Source organism: Schistocerca cancellata, chromosome 12 (assembly GCF_023864275.1).
Source record: "Schistocerca cancellata isolate TAMUIC-IGC-003103 chromosome 12, iqSchCanc2.1, whole genome shotgun sequence".
Classification (NCBI taxonomy): Eukaryota; Metazoa; Arthropoda; class Insecta; order Orthoptera; family Acrididae; genus Schistocerca; species Schistocerca cancellata.
The window spans coordinates 130,233,254-130,255,872 of record NC_064637.1 but is presented as its reverse complement, the minus strand read 5'-3'; the positions used below and the strand labels follow the sequence as shown (position 1 = coordinate 130,255,872).

The following is a 22,619-nucleotide window of genomic DNA, read 5'->3' as shown; positions in this document are numbered from 1 at the left end:
TCGGTTCTCCCTTCTATTCCAGTCTCGCATTGTTCGCGGAAAGAAAGATTCTCGGTATGCCTTTGTGTGGCCTCTAATCTCTCTGATTTTATCCTCATGGTCTCTTCGCGAGGTAGACGTAAGAGGGAGCAATATACTGCTGGACTCTTCGATGAAGGTATGTTCTCGAAACTTTGACAAAATCCCGTACCGAACTACTGAGCGTCTCACCTGCAGCGTCTTCCACTGGAGTTTATCTATCATCTCCGTAACGCTTTCGCGATTACTAAATGATCCTGTAACGAAGCGCGCTGCTCTCCGTTGGATGTTCTCTATCTCTTCTATCAACCCTATCTGGTACGGATGCCACACCGGTGTGCAGAATTCAAGCAGTGGGTGAACAAGTGTACTGTAACCTACTTCCTTTGTTTTCGGACTGCATTTCCTTAGAATTCTTCCAATGAATCTCAGTCTGGTATCTGCTTTACCGACGATCAACTTTATATGATCATTCCATTTTAAATCACTCCTTATGTCTACTCCCAGATAATTTATGGAATTAACTGCTTCCAGTTGCTGACCTGCTATATTGTAGCTAAATGATAAGGGATATTTCTTTCTGTGTATTCGCAGCACATTACACTTGTCTACATTGAGATTCAATTGCCATTCCCTGCACCATGCGTCAGTTCGCTGCAGATCCTCCTGCATTTCAGAACAATTTTCCATTGTTACAACCTCTCGATATACCACAGCATCATCCGCAAAAAGCCTCAGTGAACTTCCGATGTTATCCACAAGGTCATTTATGTATATTGTGAATAGCAACGGTCCTACGACACTCCCCTGCGGCACACCTGAAATCACTCTTACTTCGGAAGACTTCTCTCCATTGAGAATGACATGCTGCGTTCTGTTACCTAGGAACTCTTCAATCCAATCACATAATTGGTCTGATATTCCATGTGATCTTACTTTGTTCATTAAACGACTGTGGGGAACTGTATCGAACGCCTTGCGGAAGTCAAGAAACACGGAGTGTATATATACACTCCTGGAAATGGAAAAAAGAACACATTGACACCGGTGTGTCAGACCCACCATACTTGCTCCGGACACTGCGAGAGGGCTGTACAAGCAATGATCACACGCACGGCACAGCGGACACACCAGGAACCGCGGTGTTGGCCGTCGAATGGCGCTAGCTGCGCAGCATTTGTGCACCGCCGCCGTCAGTGTCAGTCAGTTTGCCGTGGCATACGGAGCTCCATCGCAGTCTTTAACACTGGTAGCATGCCGCGACAGCGTGGACGTGAACCGTATGTGCAGTTGACGGACTTTGAGCGAGGGCGTATAGTGGGCATGCGGGAGGCCGGGTGGACGTACCGCCGAATTGCTCAACACGTGGGGCGTGAGGTCTCCACAGTACATCGATGTTGTCGCCAGTGGTCGGCGGAAGGTGCACGTGCCCGTCGACCTGGGACCGGACCGCAGCGACGCACGGATGCACGCCAAGACCGTAGGATCCTACGCAGTGCCGTAGGGGACCGCACCGCCACTTCCCAGCAAATTAGGGACACTGTTGCTCCTGGGGTATCGGCGAGGACCATTCGCAACCGTCTCCATGAAGCTGGGCTACGGTCCCGCACACCGTTAGGCCGTCTTCCGCTCACGCCCCAACATCGTGCAGCCCGCCTCCAGTGGTGTCGCGACAGGCGTGAATGGAGGGACGAATGGAGACGTGTCGTCTTCAGCGATGAGAGTCGCTTCTGCCTTGGTGCCAATGATGGTCGTATGCGTGTTTGGCGCCGTGCAGGTGAGCGCCACAATCAGGACTGCATACGACCGAGGCACACAGGGCCAACACCCGGCATCATGGTGTGGGGAGCGATCTCCTACACTGGCCGTACACCACTGGTGATCGTCGAGGGGACACTGAATAGTGCACGGTACATCCAAACCGTCATCGAACCCATCGTTCTACCATTCCTAGACCGGCAAGGGAACTTGCTGTTCCAACAGGACAATGCACGTCCGCATGTATCCCGTGCCACCCAACGTGCTCTAGAAGGTGTAAGTCAACTACCCTGGCCAGCAAGATCTCCGGATCTGTCCCCCATTGAGCATGTTTGGGACTGGATGAAGCGTCGTCTCACGCGGTCTGCAAGTCCAGCACGAACGCTGGTCCAACTGAGGTGCCAGGTGGAAATGGCATGGCAAGCCGTTCCACAGGACTACATCCAGCATCTCTACGATCGTCTCCATGGGAGAATAGCAGCCTGCATTGCTGCGAAAGGTGGATATACACTGTACTAGTGCCGACATTGTGCATGCTCTGTTGCCTGTGTCTATGTGCCTGTGGTTCTGTCAGTGTGATCATGTGATGTATCTGACCCCAGGAATGTGTCAATAAAGTTTCCCCTTCCTGGGACAATGAATTCACGGTGTTCTTATTTCAATTTCCAGGAGTGTATATATATATATATATATATATATATATATATATATATATATATATATATATATGCCCCTACTGTAAACGATGCTGTCAATCCGGAGCCCAGAGTCACCTTTGAGAATGAAGCGGTACCGGCTGATGTGCGAAAGGTTTTCTGTTGCCCATAATACGCAGTTCTGTGTATTGACATGTCCTTTGTCTGCCGACAGAATGTTCCATAACCATCATCAGCCACTTTCATGTGAGCAAAAAATTCTAGAGCAGATGTTTGTCTTAATGGCTGGTCAGCATGAAGCAACTCCTGAATAAGGGTAATTTTGTATGGATGGCAATGCAGTACGTTTCATAGAATTTTATGCACTGTGCTCAGAGGTATATCTAAAGTTAAGGCAAATGTTTGCACACCACTTCTCGAACCCTCCTGCGAAATTTTGGCAAAATATTCTACTCACGTCAGATCAACTGTTTTCCCCCTCTGTCGCCCCACGCTTCAAACGACCCTGTCTTCTTGAATTGCGTAATTATTTCCTCCAGACTCTTGGCAGACATTGGACCAAATTTTTCAGAACCTTGAGTGTTCAGAACTTCTGCAGAGCTACTGGCGCACAGTCAACATTCTTGTAATAACAACTTTACGTGCTGCATGTGATGCTACATTGAATTACTCACAACAAGCGTTTCAGCTGCAAACTGAGCAACAGCTGCATGCCGCGCATCTGTTGCACATATTCTGCCGCTTGCAGAACCATCTAGCGCTAACATTTTCGTTAAATTTTTTGTGTCCACAACGTTTCCGCCTTCTGCGATAGTATACCATTCAATTCTGAGCTGTGGTTCTTTTTTTTTACAGCACTTTGAAAGTGGAATTGTAATTAGTTGGCTAGTTGGTTGATTTGGGGGAAGGGACCAACAGCGAGGTCATCGGTCCCATTGGATGAGGGAAGGATGGGGAAGGAATCGACCATGCCCTTTCAAAAGAACCATCCTAGTATTAGCCTGAAAAGATTTAGGGAAATCACAGAAAAAAAAAATCAGGCTGGCCGAATGTGAGAGTCGAGTGTGCTAACCAATGCGCCACCTCGCTCGGTGAATTCTAACTATGATCATCTTGTGTATATCCGCAATTAAAATTCGTCATAAATAAAATGTCACAATTAGAGGAGAATAATGACATCCATACCTACAACACTAGAAGCAAAAGTGTCCTTTATTATGAAAGATGGCGAAACTGATGGTTTCGTGACTTTCACGTTATTGATATTTCATATGCAAATGATACAGAGTGATACGTAGATCGAGCTACACTGGATAGCCAAAGAAACTGGCAATACTGCCTAATATTATGTAGTAGCCCCACGAGCACGCAGAAGTGCCGTAACACGACGTGGCATGGGCTGGACTAATGTTTGAAGTAGTGCTGGAGGGACCGGACATCATGAATCCTGCAGGGCTGTCCATAAATCCGTAAGAGTATGAAGGGGGTGGAGATCTCTTCTGAACAGCACGTTGCAAGGCCTTCCAGATATCCTCAATAATATTCTTGTCTGAGGAGTTTGGTGGCCAGCGGAAGTGTTTAAACTCAGCAGAGTGTTCCAGGAGCCACTCTGTAGAAATTCTGGACGTGTGGGGTGTCGCATCGTCCTGTTGGAATTACCCAAGTGCGTCGGAGAGCACAATGGACATGAATGGATGTACGTGATCAGACAGGATGCTTACGTACATGTCACCTGTCAGAGTCAGAGTCGTATCTAGACGTATCAGGGGTCCCATATCAGTGAAAAGAGATGGAAAAGAGCCACCGTGGTACAACAACCGAGTTACAAAACTGTTGCGGAAGCAAAGGGAACTTCACAGCAAACATAAACATAGCCAAAGCCCTGCAGACAAAGAAAAATTACACGAAGCGAAATGTAGTGTGAGGAGGGCTATGCGAAAGGCGTTCAATGAATTCGAAAGTAATGTTCTATGTACTGACTTGGCAGAAAACCTTAAGAAATTTTGGTCTTATGTCAAAGCGGTAGGTGGATCAAAACAAAATGTCCAGCCACTCTGTGCCCAAAATGGTACCGAAACAGAGGATGACAAACCAAACGCCGAAATACTAAATGTCTTTTTCCAAAGCTGTTTCACAGAGGAAGACTGCACTGTAGTCCCTTCTCCAGATTGTCGCACAGATGACAAAATGGTAGATATCGAAATAGATGACAGAGGGATAGAGAAACAATTAAAATCGCTCAAAAGAGGAAAGACCGCTGGACCTGACGGGATACCAGTTCGATTTTACACAGAGTATGCGAAGGAACTTGACTCCCCTTCTTGCAGCGGTGTACCGTAGGTCTCTAGAGGAGCGTAGCGTTCCAAAGGATTGGAAAAGGGCACAGGTCATCCCCATTTTCAGGAAGGGACGTCGAACAGATGTGCAGAACTATAGACCTATATCTCTAACGTCTATCGTCCGGAGCCGCGCGACTGCTACGGTCGCAGGTTCGAATCCTGCCTCGGGCATGGATGTGTGTGATGTCCTTAGGTTAGTTAGGTTTAAGTAGTTCTGAGTCTAGAGGACTGATGACCTCAGATGTTAAGTCGCATAGTGCTCAGAGCCATTTGAACCATCTAACGTCTATCAGTTGTCGAATTTTGGAACACTTATGTTCGAGTATAATGACTTTTCTGGAGACTAGAGATCTACAATGTACGAACCAGCATGGGTTTCGAAAAAGACGATCGTGTGAAACCCAGCTCGCGCTATTCGTCCACGAGACTCAGAGGGCCATAATAGACACGGGTTGCCAGGTAGATGCCGTGTTTCTTCACTTCCGCAAGGCGTTCGATACAGTTCCCCACAGTCATTTAATGAACAAAGTAAGAGCATATGGACTATCAGACCAATTGTGTGATTGGATTGAGGAGTTCCTAGATAACAGAACGCAGCATGTCATTCTCAATGGAGAGAAGTCTTCCGAAGAAAGAGTGATTTCAGGTGTGCCGCAGGGTAGTGTCGTAGGACCGTTGAATTCACAATATACATAAATGACCTTGTGGATGACATCGGAAGTTCACTGAGGCTTTTTGCGGATGATGCTGTGGTATATCGAGAGGCTGTAACAATTGAAAATTGTTCTGTAATGCAGGAGGGTCTGCAGCGAATTGACGCATGGTGCAGGGAATGACAATTGAATCTCAATATAGACAAGTGTAAAGAGCTGCGAATACATAGAAAGAAAGAGTCCTTATCATTTACCTACAATATAGCAGGTCAGCAACTGGAAGCAGTTAATTCCATAAATTATCTGGGAGTACGCATGAGTAGTGATTTAAAATGGAATGATCATATAAAGTTGATCGTCGGTAAAGCAGATGCCAGACAGATTCATTGGAAGAATCCTAAGGAAATGCAACCCGAAAATAAAGGAAGTAGGTTACAGTACGCTTGTTCGCCCACTGCTTGAATACTGCTCAGGAGTGTGGGATCCGTACCAGATAGGGTTGATAGAAGAGATAGAGAAGATACAACGGAGAGCAGCGCGCTTCGTTGCAGGATCATTCAGTAATCGCGAAAGCGTTACGGAGATGATAAACTCCAGTGGAAGACTCTGCAGGAGAGACGCTCAGTAGCTCGGTACGGGCTTTTGTTGAAGTTTCGAGAACATACCTTCACGGAGGAATCAAGCAGTATATTGCTCCCTCCTACGTATATCTCGCGAAGAGACCATGAGGATAAAATCAGAGATATTTGAGCCCACACAGAGGCATACCGAAAATCCTTCTTTCCACGAACAATACGAGACTGGAATAGAAGGGAGAACCGATAGAGGTACTCAAGTACCCTCCGCCACACACCGTCAGTTGGCTTGCGGAGTACGGATGTAGATGTAGAAAATGCGCACGCCCCACGCTAGCTTGAACAGTCCCCTGATGACATGCAGGGTCCATGGATTCATGAGGTTGTCGCCACAATTGTACACATCCATCTGCTCGGTACAATCTGCATCTAGACTCTACCGACCAGGAAACATGTCTCCAGCAGCCCAATGTCGGTGCCGACGGGCTCAGACGAGGCGTGAAGCTCTGTGTTGTGCAGTCATCAAGGGTACACGAGTGGGCCTTCGGCTCAGAAAGCCCATATTGATGATGTTTCGTTGAACGATACGCATGCTGACTTTTTTATCGCCCAGCATTGAAATCTACGGCAATTTGCGGAAGGGTTGCACTTCTGTTGCGTTGAACGATTCTCTTTAGTCGTCGTTGATCTCGTTCTTGTAGGAGCTTTTCCCGGCAGCAGCGATGTCAGAGATTTGATGTTTTATCGGATTCCTGATAATAACGGAACACTCGTGGAATGATCGTACGGGAAACTCCCCACTTCATCGCTACCTCGGAGCTGCTGTGTCCCATTGCTCGTGCGCCGACTATAACACAATGTTCAAACTGAAATTTGATAACCCGCCATTGTAGCAGGGGTAACCGATGTAGCAATTTCGTCAGACACTTGTTGTCTTATATAGGTGTTGCCGACCGCAGAGCCGTGTTCTGCCAGTTTACATATCTCTGTATTTGAATACGCATGTCTATACCAGTTTCTTTGGGGCTTCAGTGCGTAATAACATTCATTACATACCGGGTGATAAAAAAGCCAGTATAAATTTGAAAACTTAATAAACCACGGAATAAGTAGATAGCTAACAATTAACACACATTCTTGGAATGACATGGGGTTTTATTAGAACCGAAAGGAAAAAAAAGAGTATTGCTAGACGCGTGAAAGATCTCTTGCGCGCGTCGTTTGGTGATGACCGTGTGCTCAGCCGCCACTTTCGTCGTGCTTGGCCCCCCAGGTCCCCAGACCTCAGTCTGTCTTCGGGGTTATCTGAAGTCGCAAGTGTATCGTGATCGACCGACATCTCTAGGGATGCTGAAAGACACCATCCGACGCCAATGCCTCACCATAACTCCGGACATGCTTTACAGATCTGTTCACAACATTATTCCTCGACTACAGCTATTGTTGAGGAATGATGGTGGACATATTGAGCACTTCCTGTAAAGAACATCATCTTTGCTTTGTCTTACTTTGTTATGCTAATTATTGCTATTCTGATCAGATGAAGCGCCATCTGTCGGACATTTTTTGAACGTTTGTATTTTTTTGGTTCTAATAAAACCCCATGTCATTCCAAGCATGTGTGTCAATTTGTACCTCTCTATCTACATTATTCCGTGATTTATTCAGTTTTCAAATTTAAACTGACTTTTTGATCACCCGGTACTTATCTCACGTGCTCACAAAATTACAGTGTCATTATTCAGCCACTCTTTTAAAGTTTGCAGGGCCATAATTTAGCTTTAATTAAAAATTCTTGCATAACAATGACAGTTTGCAACTTCATTGGGCATCTACATACTGATACAGGTTAAATACCCAAAGCCGTATGTGGCGAAGCAGCACAATTATTATTAAACCAGGTAGCCGCTCAGAAACGAGTTCAGTAAGAATCAGTTACGTTGTATGTATGTGTATGATTTTTAAAGCTGACATGATTTGGCGATGGAGTTTCAAGGTTTCTGCTATTGGTGTTTGGTTTCACCACTTCCCATAGCCGGGAAGACACCATCCGTCCCCATAGATCGCCACGTCGTACAGCAGGTACTCCATGGTCCTCAGGGCTGCAGCAGACAAGTAGTGGAAGGAGACTGCGGTGTCTGAGCAGCACCCCTGTTCAAAACAAGCTGTCGTAGTTTGCACTGCCATTATGTGCAGCCAGTCACTCTACACTCAGGTGACAAGTCATGGGACAGCCATCTGCACATTCCTATGTGATCACAAGTATCCGGACACCTGGCTGAAAATGACTTACAAGTTCGTGGCGCCCTCCATCGGTACAGATTCCCGTATGGAGGATATAGTGATAGACATCCTCGGGGTCGTGAAGCAGCTGAATGGGTTGAAAATAAATAAATCGCCAGGTCCTGACGGGATTCCAATTCGGTTTTACAGAGAGTACTCTACTGCATTGGCTCCTTACTTAGCTTGCATTTATCACGAATCTCTTGCCCAACGTAAAGTCCCGAGCGACTGGGAAAAAACAAGCGCAGGTGACGTCTGTATATAAGAAGGATCCTCAAAATTACAGACCAATATCCTTAACATCGGTTTGTTGCAGGATTCTCTAACATATTCTCAGTTCGAATATAATGAATTTCCTTGAGACAGAGAAGTTGCTGTCCATGCATCAGCACGGCTTTAGAAAGCATCGCTCCTGCGAAACGCAGCTCGCCCTTTTTTCACATGATATCTTGTGAACCATGGATGAAGGGTGTCAGACGAATGCCATATTCCTTGACTTCCTGCCCCACTGCAGTCTCCTAACTAGGGTACGAGCATATGGGATTGGTTCCCAAGTATGTGAGTGGCTCGAAGACTTCTTAGGTAATAGAACCCAGTACGTTGTCCTCGATGGTGAGTGTTCATCGGAGGTGAGGATATCATCTGGAGTGCCCCAGGGAAGTGTGGTAGGTCCGCTGTTGTATTCTATCTACATAAATGATCTTTTGGATAGGGTGGATAGCAATGTGCGGCTGTTTGCTATGATGCTGATGCTGTGGTGTACGGGAAGGTGTCGTCGTTGAGTGACTGTAGGAGATACAAGATGACTTGGATAGGATTTGTGCTTGGCGTAAAGAATGGCAGCTAACTCTAAATATAGATAAATGTAAATTAATGCAGATGAATAGGAAAAAGAATCCCGTAATGTTTGAATACTCCATTAATAGTGTAGCGCTTGACACAGTCACGTCGATTAAATATTTGGGCGTAACATTGCAGAGTGATATGAAGCGAGACAAGCATGTAATGGCAGTTGTGGGGAAGGCGGATAGTCGTCTTCGGTTAATTGGTAGAATTTTGGGAAGATGTGGTTCATCTGTAAAGGAGACCCCTTATAAAACACTTAAACGACCTATTCTTGAGTTCTGCCCGAGCGTTTGGGATCTATATCAGGTCGGATTGAGGGAGGACATAGAAGCAATTCAGAGGCGGGCTGCTAGATTTGTTACTGGTAGGTTTGATCATCACGTGAGTGTTACGGAAATGCTTCAGGAACTCGGGTGGGAGTCTGGCGGACAGGAGGCGTTCTTTTCGTGAATCGCTACTGAGGAAATTTAGAGAACCAGCATTTGAGGCTGACTGCAGTACAATTTTACTGCCGCCAATTTACATTTCGCGGAAAGACCACAAAGATAAGAAAAGAGAGATTAGAGCTCGTACAGAGGCCTATAAGCAGTCATTTTTTCCTCGTTCTGTTCGGGAGTGGAACAGGGAGAGAAGATGCTAATTGTGGTACGAGGTACCCTCCGCCACGCACCGATTGGTGGATTGCGGAGTATGTATGTAGATGTAATGCTGGAATTCAATAATGGCCCACCCTTTGCCTTGATGACAGCTTCCACTCTCGCACGCATACGTTTCAATCAGTTGCTGGAAGGTTTCTTGGGAATGGCAGCCCATTCTTCACGAAGTGCTGCACTGACGAGAGGTACCGATGTCGGTCGGTGAGGCCTGGCAAGAAGTCGGCGATCCAGAACATCCCAAAGGTGTTCTATAGGATACAAATCAGGACTCTGTGCAGACCAGTCCATTACAGGGATGTTATTGTCGTGTAACCACTCTGCCACAGGCTGTGCAATATGAACAGGTGCTCGATCGTGTTGAAAGATGCAGTCGCCATTCCCGGATTGCTCTTCAACAGTGGGAAGCAAGAAGGTGCTTAAAACATCAATGTAGGCCTCTGCTGTGATAGTGTCACACAAAACAACAAGTGGTGCAAGCCCCCTCCATGAAAAACACGACCACACAAGAACATCACCGCCTCCGAATTTTACTGTTGTCACTACACATGCTGGCAGATGACGTCAAATGTTTACGCTCCTTACACCAGGCGAGGCGTCGTTTGGCATTTACCGGCGTCATGTGTGGCTTATGAGCAGGCGCTCTACCGTGAAATCCAAGTTTTCTCACCTCCCGCTTAACTGTCATGGTACTCGCAGTGGATCCTGATGCAGTTTGGATTCCTGTGTGATTATCCGGATAGATATCTGCCTGTTACACATTACGACACTCTTCAACAGTCGGCGGTCTCTGTCAGTCAACAGAGGTAGGCCTGTATGCTTTTGAGCTGTACGTGTCCCTTCACGTTTCCACTTCACTATCACACCGGAAACAGTGGACCTAGGGATGTTTAGGAGTGTGGAAATCCCGCGTACAGACATATGACACAAGTGACACCCAATGACCTGACCACATTCGAAGTCCGTGAGTTCCGCGGAGCGCCCCATTCTGCTCTCTCACGATGTCTAATGATTACTGAGGTCGCTGATATGGAGTACCTGGCAGTAGGTGGCAGCACAATGCACCTAATGTGGAAAAAGTATGTTTTTTAGGGTGACCAGATACTTTTGATCACATAGTGCATACAGATGATGGCGATAGTAACGTGTACACAAGGTATAAAGCGACATTGGTAAAGATGTAACTTTTATTTAGGTGATTCATCTGAAAGGGTTTCGGACATGATTGTGGCCGGAACGGTAGTCGGAGCTAGACGCATGGGACATTCCATTTCGGAAGTCGTTAGGGAATTCAGTATTCCGAGGTCCACAGTGTCAAGAGTGTGCTGAGATGTCAAATTTCAGGTATTAAGAGAGTGGTTTGAAAAGTTTTCAGAATCACCACCAGAGGTCAGCGCTAGCTCAACGAGTTGATCACGTGATAGTCATTGTGGACTGTTAACTGTAAACACGTGCCACAGCAGTGCCTTTGGAGGAGAGCTGTGGCGGTGACGTGGCTCTCTTGTTGTTCCCTAGTATTGTTTTGCGAAGATGGAAAAAATCGCGATTCTAGCAGTGATTAATACTTCATAAAGAAAGGTATAAAAGCGGATTTCCAGAATACACTGAGGGGCTCTGCTCCTTCAAATTCAACTGTTGCCGGCCGAAGTGACCGAGCGGTTCTAGGCGCTACAGTCTGGAACCGCGCGACCGCTACGGTCGCAGGTTCGAATCCTGCCTCGGGCATGGATGTGTGTGATGTCCTTAGGTTAGTCAGGTTTAAGTAGTTCTATGTTCTAAGGGACTGATGACCTCAGATGTTAAGTCCCGTAGTGCTCAGAGCCATTTGAACCATTCAACTGTTGCCAAGTCGACAAATGAATTTAAATATGGTCGGGAGAGCTTAGACGATGACCCGCGCAGTGGTCGGCCCATATGGGTCACTACTCCAGAATCATTGTAAAAGTGCACAAAATGCACATGGAAGACGGCCGATTGAAAGTGCGTGAAATTTCTCATGCTTGCCAGATGTCATCTGAAACGGTACATCACATTTTAACTGAAGAATTAGGAATCAAAAAATTATCTGCAAGATCGGTGTCGCTACTCTTGACGCTGGATCAAAAACGCATGGTGTCGACGTAGCAAAATTACACGAACTAAGGTATGAATTGTTGCCAGACCCGTCGTATTCACCTGATATGGCTCCGTCTAACTTCCATCACTTCCCAAAACAGAAAAATTTTCTTGGTGGACGAAGATTCACTTCAAACGAAGAATTGATATCCAGAGTTGACAACTATTTTCCAGGCCTGGAGGAAATTCATTTTCGAGATGGGATCTGCTGCATTAATCTACAAGGAGGCTATACTGAAAAATAAAAGTTTCAGTGATGTAAGTACTTTTTTCCTATTCTGTTCCGAGAACTTTTCAAACCACCCTCGTACCTCTGATCAGGGACAACATAGTGGCCGACGGCCTTCACTTAACGACAGAGAGCAGACCAGCAACACTGCGTGATATAACCGCAGAAATCAATTTGGTATGTACGACGAACGTATCCGTTAGGGCAGTGTGGCGAAATTTGACGCTAATGGGTTATGGCGGCAGGCGACCACTACGAGTGCCTTTGCTAACAGCACAACATCGCCTGCAGAGCCTGTTTCTATACTTGCGGCCATATTGGTTTGGACCCGAGAGAACTGTGAAACCCTGGCCTGGTCAGATGAGTGCCGATTCTTTTCTTTCTTTCTTTCGCTTGCGCCATAGTCCCACAGCGACTGCAGGGTCGCCATGGTTACAACAGATTTGGCAGTGTTAGTTTGAGGGATGGCCGGATGCCCTTCCTGCCGCCACCCCGTACCCCCCAGGACGGAATCAGTGTATCCCAACTGTATGCGTCTAGTGTAAATCGTGAAATAGTGTGGACGTGTTTCAAATGTCTGTGACGCGTGTAACTGAGGCGGAACGTGGGGACCAACCCGGTATTCACCTAGCGGGATGCGGAAAACCGCCTAAAAACCACATCCAGGCTGGCTGGCACACCGGCCCTCCTCGTTAAGCCGCCGGGCGGATTTGATCTGGGGCCGGCGCGCCTACCCGAGTCCAGGAAGCAGATCGTTAGCGCTCTCGGCTACCCTGGCGGGTCAGATGAGTGTCTCCAAATTGGTATAGGCTGTGTTTATATGGAATGAGCTCTGCAATCTAGTCAGGTTGGTCGTCTGCTGCCATAGCCCATCAACACCAAATTTCACCACATTGTTCTAACGGATACGTTAGTCGTACGGCCCATTTTGATTTCTGCAGTTATTTCATACAGTCTTGCTTGTCTATTAGCGCTGACAACTCTACGCAAACAACGCTGTTCTGGGTCGTTAAGTGAAGACCTTCAGCCACTGCATTGTCTGTGGTGACAGGTACACTCTTCATGCTGTGGGTTTATGAATACTGAATTCCCTAACGATTTTTGAAATGGAATATCTCATACATATAGCTCCAATCGCAATTAGGCTTTGAAAGTCTTAATTCCCGTTGAGCTGCGATACTCATTCGCAAACCTTTTCACATGCACAGATGATAATTCCGTCGATGCACTGTCCTTTTGTACCTTGTGTACGCGACAATATCGCCATCTGAATTTGTGCACATCGCTATCGCATGACTTTTGTCACCTTAGTCTATAGCGTAGAAGAATGTTCGGCCAGAACTTACCGTGGCCTCCCTATAGAATTGACTCATGGCCATCATGTCTATGGCCGGGCTCAGCTCGCGGGACGGGGGAAAAGCGTGGAAGCGCCTCCGTCCACTCACGTCGGCTGTCTGCACAAATGTGGCGCCCACTTTTTCCATCCACCAGCCTGCACGAGAACACAGACAGGCTGGACAGTAATTTTAGGTCACAAGTTCCCTCCTTTTATCACGGAATTCCCTCTTATGTTAATGTACACTACTGGCCATTAAAATTGCTACACCACGAAGACGACGTGCTACAGACGCGAAATTTAACCGACAGCAAGAAGATGCTGTGATATGCAAATGATTAGCTTTTCAGAGCATTCACACAAGGTTGGCGACGGTGGCGACACCTACAACGTGCTGACATGAGGTAAGTTTCCAACCGATTTCTCACAACAAACAGCAGTTGACCGGCATTGCCTGGTGAAACGTTGTTACGATGCCTCGTGTGAGGAGGAGAAATGCGTATCATCACGTTTCCCACTTTGATAAAGGTCAGATTGTAGCCTATCGCGATTGCGGTTTATCGTATCGCGACATTGCTACTCGCTTTGGTCGACATCCAATGACTGTTAGCAGAATATGGAATCGGTGGGTTCAGAAGGGTAATACGGAACACCGTGCTGGATGCTAATTGCCTCGTATCACTAGCAGTCGAGATGACAGGCATCTTATCTGCATGTCTGCAACGCATCGTGCAGCCAAGTCTCGATCCCTGAGTCAACAGATGGGGACGTTTTCAAGACAACAACCATCTGCACGAACAGTACGATGACGTTTGGAGCAGCATGGACTAGCAGCTCTGAGGACATGGCTGCGGTTACCCTTGTCGCTGCATCACAGACGAGAACGCCTGCGATGGTGTACGCAATGACGAACCTGGGTGCACGAATGGCAAAACGTCATTTTTTCGGATGAATCCAGGTTCTCAGAATGAGATTTTCACTCTGCAGCGGAGTGTGCGCTGATATGAAACTTCCTGGCAGATTAAAAAGGTCCCGAGTTCGAGTCTCGGTCGGGCACACAGTTTTAAAGAATCCAGGTTCTGTTTACAGCATCATGATGGTCGCATCATCGCGGTGAATGCACATTTGATGCGTGTATTCGTCATCGCCATATTGGGGTATCACCTGGCGTGATGATCTGTGGTGTCATTGGTTACACGTATCGGTCACGTCTTGTTCGCATTGACAGCACTATGAACAGTGGACTTTACATTTCAGATGTGTTACGACCCGTGGCTCTACCCTTCATTCGATCCCTGCAAAATCCTACATTTCAGCAGGATAATGCACGACCGTATGTTGCAGGTCCTGTACAGGTCTTTCTGGATACAGAAAATGTTCGACTGCTGCCCTGGCCAGCACATTCTCCAGATCTCTCACCAACTCAAAACGTCTGCTCAATGGTGGCCGAGCAACTGGCTCGTCACAATACACCAGTCACTACTTTTGATGAACTGTGATATCGTGTTGAAGCTGCATGGGCAGCTATACCTGTACACGCCATCCAAGCTCCGTTTGACTCAATGCCCAGGCGTATCAAGACCGTTATTACGGTCAGAGGTGGTTGTTCTGGGTACTGATTTCTCAGGATCTATGCCCCCAAATTGCGTGAAAATGTAATCACATGTCAGTTCTAGCATAATATATTTGTTCAATGAATACCCGTTTATCGTCTGCATTTCTTCTTGATGTAGCAATTTTAATGACCAGTAGTGTAATATGTCATACTCGAGTCAATACGTTTTCCACCCTCCATATTTTGGGGATGCCGTGGTAGAAATATTTAGCAAAGCACCTTATGTCAGTGTGTGTGCCTAGGCATGTCACATTCACACTGCTCGTGTTACTGTTTTGTGGATTTTGTAAGGTACTAGAGTGCGACCTAAAACTACGAGGATATGTTGAAAAAAATTACTCCAATTCTTATGACAAAACAATTATAGCTTTTTTAAATAAAACAAACGTTATTAACATTCTACATCTGTATCCTTCACGCCTACATATTTGCAACCCTCAGGTGCTAAAGGGCTCCTAACTGTATTGTGTAACATAGCTGTTTGTAGTGTAATTACTGTGTTGTAAAAGAGTGTCGAATTTGAGAAGTCCGTTCACACATGGACTACGCTTCTTTCAATTTGACAACGTCAGACCACACATTAGTGCTGTCACGTCTGCAACAATCCAACACCATGGGTTCACTGTCATCGGCCATCCTCCACACAGCCCGACTTGGCCCCATCTGATTTTCATCTGTTTCCAAAACTTAATAGAACACCTTCAAGGACGTCACTTTGATAGTGATGAAACAGTGCAAGCAGGGGTGAGGTTGTGGCTCACATTCTACAGTGTCGGTATCGACAAACTGGTCTCTCGTCAGGAAGATTGTGTTCATCGCCAGAGTGACTATATTGCGAAATATACAGGGCAAATTACCTAAAACTTGCAACGCAAATATTGCGGAAATGGAAAGTGCTATTGATGTGCGTTTTTCACAGAGTAGACTGGTAGTCAGGGGCTCATAGTGTTCGGCAATAAACAGGTTGTAATAATACTTCGTGTATTTTTTGTGAAAACATACACTTTTTTAAATGAGACAATGCCTACTGACATTAACAACCTAAAACTAGGTGTTTGTTGCACGATTCTAATGCGAGTCGTGTAGGAGATATCGTATTTTGAAAAGTTCAAATCCAGGGAACGGGCCAGCTAAGGTACAGGTCCTCTGTGTCCAATCGAACAATTTGAAATCAATTCTTGAAGACATTCTGTAGTACTTAGTGCACTGTGTGCTGGATAGCCATCATGTTTGTACCACAGGTTCCTCCCAGTCTGCAGAGCTACATCATCTAGCACCCGAGAAAGATGGTCTGTTAGGAGGCTGGAAAGCTTGTGTGGGTGCAGTGTGCTGTGTATGGAAAACGGGCCTATCTGCTGGTACACTAGCCCACACTATGCGTCTGCACTCCACGGACACTGATATTTCACCTGATGATGCCAATAGGGACTGTCAACACACCAGTAGTGCATGTTTCGGTCGTTGACTTGGCAATGACTGGTGAATGTGGCTTCATACCTAGACAAATTCCACTACAGGCCAGTAAAATTGCTACACCAAGAAGAAATGCAGATGATAAACGGGTATTCATTGGACAAATATATTATACTAGAACTGACGTGATTACATTTTAACGCAATTTGGGTGCATAGATCCTGAGAAATCGGTACCCAGAACAACCACCTCTGGCCGTAATAACGGCCTTGATACGCATGGGCATTGAGTCAAACAGAGCTTCGATGGCGTGTACAGGTACAGCTGCCCATGAAGCTTCAACACGATACCCCAGTTCATCGAGAGTAGTGACTGGCGTATTGTGACGAGTCAGCTGCCAGACGTTTTCAATTGGTAAGACATCTGGAGAATGTGCTGGCCAGGGTAGCAGTCGAACATTTTCTGTATCCAGGAAGGCCCGTACAGGACATGCAACATGCGGTCGTGCATTATCCTGCTGAAATGTAGGGTTTCGTAGGGATCGAATGAAGGGTAGAGCCACGGGTCGTAACACATCTGAAATGTAACGTCCACTGTTCAAAGTGCCGTCAATGCGAACAAGAGGAGACCGAGACGTGTAACCAATGGCACCCCATACCATCACACCGGGTGATACGCCAGTATGGCGATGACGAATACACGCTTCCAATGTGCATTCACCGCAATGTCGACAAACACGGATGCGACCATAATGATGTTTTAAACAGAACCTGGATTCATCCGAAAAAAGGACGTTTTGCCATTCGTGCACCCAGGTTCGCCGCTGAGTACACCATTGCAGGCGCTCCTGTCTGTGATGCAGCGTCAAGGGTAGACGCAGCCATGTTCTCCGAGCTGATAGTCCATGTTGCTGCAAACGTCGTCGAACTGTTCGAGCAGATGGTTGTTGTCTTGCAAACGCCCCCACCTCTTGACTTAGGGATCGAGACGTGGCTGCACGATCCGTTACAGTCATGCGGATAAGATGCCTGTCATCTCGACTGCTAGTGATACGAGGCCGTTGGGATCCAGCACGACGTTCCGTATTACCCTCCTGAACCCACCGATTCCATATTCTGCTATCAGCCATTGGATCTCGACCAACGCGAACAGCAATGTGGGGATACGATAAACAGCAATCGCGATAGGCTACAATCCGACCTTTATCGAAGTCGGAAACGTGATGGTACGCATTTCTCCTCGTTACACGAGGCATCACAACAACGTTTCACCAGGCAACGCCGGTCAACTGTTGTTTGTGTAAGAGAAATCAGTTGGAAACTTTCCTGATGTCAACACGTTGTAGGTGTCGCCACCGGCGCCAACCTTGTGTGAATGCTCTGACGGGCTAATCATTTGCATATCACATCATCATCTTCCTGTAGGTTAATTTTCGCATCTGTAGCACGTCATCATCGTGGTGTAGCAATTTTAATGGCCAGTAGTGCACATGATAAATATGGGGTATGCTGTCTTAAAGCCCATGTAAGATAATTAACACTAATCTGATAATGGTTTCCTTGCATCTCTTGATGGAGGGAGATGTGATAAGGATGGAACCTCTGTAGATGCAGGTTGTGCAGGACACATGCCTGACTCACCCCTCTTCCTCATGCAACTGCAGGGGAGTTAATGTGTAGATCAACTGCAGCCCAACAAGACCATTAACTTCCTCCTCTTCTGTTGTCACTTCTTTCCTTCTGTTACATTGTCTAGGTGTTGCATTTACCACGTTCACGTATGTGGCTGAAGAAGTTGATAAATAACTGCCGAGATGGTTGATGCCTATTGAGATATCTTGCCGCATACTTCATACAAGAACGAACTGCATTCTTCTTACACCCTCCATACACCATGAGCACGCCGGCTTTTTTGCATCGGTAAATCCCATCGTAAACTCACGACGTACTGCTTGGACTGTCACACACTGACTAGCAAGTTAGAGAAAACACAAGCATACTATAAGCAAACATAACATTGTATGTAGCAACTATGCAGGTGAAATGGCACAAACAAGTTCAGGGCGGAAACTGCAAAATAGGATATTTCGTGAACGACTCGCATTAGACTCCTGCTAGAAACACCATTCAGTTCTAATTTACCCTACTTCTCTGCATCTCTACATCTACAGTGTGGTCCATTGATAGTGACCGGGCCAAATATCTCACGAAACAAGCGTCAAACGAGAAAACTACGAAGAACGAAACTTGTCTAGCTTGAAGGGGGAAACCAGATGGCGATATGGTTAGCCGGCTAGATGGCGCTGCCAAAGGTCAAACGGATATCAACTGCGATTTTTAAATAGGAACCCACATTTTTTATTACATATTCGTTTAGTACGTAAAGAAATATGAATGTTTTAGTTGGACCACTTTTTCGCTTTGTGATAGATGGCGCTGTGATAGTCACAACCGTGTAAGTACGTGGTATCACGTAACTTCCGCCAGTGCGGACGGTATTTGCTTCGTGATACATTACCCGTGCTAAAATGGACCGTTTACCAATTGTGGAAAAGGTCGATATCGTGTTGATGTATGGCTATTGCGATCAAAATGCCCAACGGGCGTGTCCTATGTATACTGCTCGGTATCCTGGACGACATCATCATCCAAGTGTCCGGACCGTTCGTTGGATAGTTACGCTATTTAAGGAAACAGGGAAGTGTTCAGCCACATGTGAAACGTCAACCACGACCTGCGACAAATGATGATGCCCAAGTAGGTGTTTTAGCTGCTGTCGCGGCTAATCCGCACATCAGTAGCAGACAAACTGCGCGAGAATCGGTATTCTCAAAAACGTCGGTGTTGAGAATGCTACATCAACATTGATTGCACCCGTATCATATTTCTATGCAACAGGAATTGCATGGCGACGGCTTTGAACGTCGTGTACAGTTCTGCCGGTGGGCACAAGAGAAATTACGGGACGATGATAGATTTTTGCACGCGTTCTATTTACCGACGAAGCGTCATTCACGAACAGCGGTAACGTAAACCGGCATAATATGCACTATTGCGCAACGAAAAATCCACGATGGCTGCGACAAGTGGAACATCAGCGAGCTTGGCGGGTTAATGTATGGTGCAGCATTATGGGAGGAAGGATAATTGGCTCCGAATTGGCTCGATGGCAATCTAAATGGTGCAATGTATGCTGATTTCCTACATAATGTCCTACCGATGTTACTACAAGATGCTTCAGTGCATGACAGAATGGCGATGTACTTCCAACAAGATGGATGTCTGGCACATTGCTCGCGTGCGGCTGAAGCTGTATTGAATAGCATATTTCATGACAGATGGATTGGTCGTCGAAGCACCATACCATGGCTCGCACATTCACCGGATCTGACGTCTCCGGATTTCTTTCTGCGGGGAAAGTTGAAGGATATTTGCTATCGTGATACACCGACAACGCCTGACAACATGCGTCAGCGCATTGTCAATGCATGAGCGAACATTACCGAAGGCGAACTACTCGCTGTTGAGAGGAATGTCGTTCCATGTATTGCCAAATGCATTGAGGTTGATGGACATCATTTTGAGCATTTATTGCATTAACGTGGTATTTACAGGTAATCACGCTGTAACAGCATGCGTTCTCAGAAATAAGTTCACCAAGGTACATGTATCACATTGGAACAACCGAAATAAAATGTTCAAACGTACCTACGTTCTGTATTTCAACTTAAAAACCTATCTGTTACCAACTGTTCGTCTAAAATTGTGAGCCATATGTTTGTAGCTATGACAACGCCATCTATCACAAAGCGAAAAAAGTGGTCCAACTAAAACATTCATATTTCTTTACCTACTACACGAATATGTAATAAAAAGTGGGGTTCCTACTTTAAAAAACGCAGATATTGGTTTGACCTGTGGCAGCGCCATCTAGCGGGTCAACCATAGTGCCATCTGGTTTCCGCCTTCAAACTAGACAAGTTTCGTTTTTTGTAGTTTTTTTTGTTTGACGCTTATTTCGTGAGATATTTGGCGCGTTCACGATCAATGGACCTCCCTGTATACTCTGCAAACCACCATGAGGTGCATGGCAGATGGTACGTCTCATTGTACCAATTAGGACTTCTTCCCGCTCCATTCAGATATGGAGTGTGAGAAGAAAGATTGTTTGAATGCTTCTGTACATGCAGTAATTATTCTAATCTTGTCCTCTTGATCCCTATATGAATGATATGTAGGTTTTTTTAAACATATTGCTAGAGTCATCATTGAAAGCCAAATAGACTTTCTTGGTATAGACTTGTTTTGGTTAAGGCTGTCTTCAAAAGTCTTCCAATTCAGTTCCTTTAGTACCTCTGTGACACATTCCCATGGATCAAACAAACATGTGACCATTTGTGCTGCCCTTCTCTGTATGCATTCAGTAACCCACTAGTCCTATCTGGTATGGGTCCCACACCCTTCAGCAATATTCTAGAACCAGTTGCACGAGTAATTTGTAAGCAATCTCCTTTGTAAACTGATGGTACTTTCATTTCATATTCTTACAAAGTGTTACACCCAGGTATTCTTATGACTTGGCTGATTCCAACAGTGACTCATTCATATTATAAGATACTACGTTTTTTCATTTTATGAAGCACACAATTTTACATTTCTGAACATTTAAATCAAGTTGCCAATCACTGCACGACTTTGAAATGTTATCGAGATCTGACTGATTATTTATGCAGCTTCTTTCAGACATTACTTCATTACAGGTAACTGCATCCTCTGCAAAAAATTCTGAGGTTTCTATTAATATTGTCTGTAAGATCATTAATATACAACAAGAACAGCAATGGTCCCAATATACTTCGATGGGGCAGTCTCCATCCACAATAACATGCTTTTTCCTCCCTCAATCCAGTCACAAATTTCACTTGATACCTCATATGATTGAACTTTTGGCAATAAGCATAGGTCTGACAGTGAGTCAAATGCTTTTCGAAAATCAAGAAACACTGACTCTACATGACTGCCTTGATCCACAGCTTTTAGTACATCGTGTGAGACAAGGGCAGTTGGGTTTTGCACAGTCGATGTTTTCGTAATTCGGGCTGCATGGCATGGAGGAGATCATTGTGTTTGAGATAACTCACTTCTTTTTTTCAGCTCAAAATATGTTGTAGTATTCTACAACAAATTGAGATTGACAATATTGGATGGTAGTTTGGTGGATCACTTCTACTACCCCTCTTGTAGATGGGCGTGACATGCTTGTTTCCAAGAACTGGGCACAGCTTTTTTGTTTGAGGAATCTACAACAGATTTTAGTACAAGTGGGGCTAACTCAGGCACAAATTCAGTATAGAATCTGATAGGGATTCCATCAGGCCCCAGAGCTTTGTTCAGTATCAACGATTTCAGCTGTTTCTCAACACCGCTGACACTAATACTTATTTCATTCATCTTTTTGTTGGTACGAGGATTAAACTGGGTTTTTTAATGTCTATATGCATTGTTACATTTAAAAAAGTGTACGTTACAACAAAAATACACTTGCTATGTGTTATTACAATCTAGTTATTGCTAACAGTATGAGCCTCTGACTACCGCTTCATTCTGTGAAAACTGTACATCACCAGCACTTTCCATTTCATCAATCCTGCAAGTTTTACATGATTCACCCTGCATATGTAGACATGAAGAACAAAGATTTAGATGTTGATAAAGCTTTATAAGTTACCACATAAAAAACTCAGAGGCATTACATTACAGCATACCCTCCCACAACTGAGCTATGCACGTCACTGTAATACATGGAGCAGCAGCCATGGATCCATAGTAGAATGGGCACGGGATAGTGGAGGATGTGACCACTTCCCCCCCCCCCCAAAAAAAAGGGTATTTTAATCAAAACGCTTATATTTTTATGTATATCAATTTCCAAATTTTTCAGTATTCTCTGGGACAATAAAAAGACATGAAAACTAAGAATCTCAAAAATGGCATTGAGTTCTATAACTTAAAAACCCTGTTTAACACAGGATACTTCTCAGTTGCTTGCATGAGGCCTGCGTACAATGATGGGCTTGCGTGGTGATGGACTGCAAGAACATTACAGCCGGGTAGAGGCACCCATTTGCAGG

The 22,619-nt window shown here is 45.5% G+C and overlaps 1 protein-coding gene across 1 annotated transcript in view; it reads right to left on the bottom strand.

The window, feature by feature from the left end:
* Positions 1–8,018: 8,018 nt before the first annotated feature.
* The window catches only part of LOC126109517 (glycoprotein-N-acetylgalactosamine 3-beta-galactosyltransferase 1-like), a 54,364-nt gene continuing 39,763 nt past the window's right edge, over positions 8,019–22,619 (bottom strand). Inside the window, exons 5-6 of the mRNA XM_049914538.1 lie at positions 13,472–13,617; positions 8,019–8,150 (exon numbers count right to left, since the gene is read on the bottom strand). Of these exons, the coding sequence (XP_049770495.1) occupies positions 8,019–8,150; positions 13,472–13,617 (278 nt within the window). The remainder of the gene's footprint in view (positions 8,151–13,471; positions 13,618–22,619) is intronic.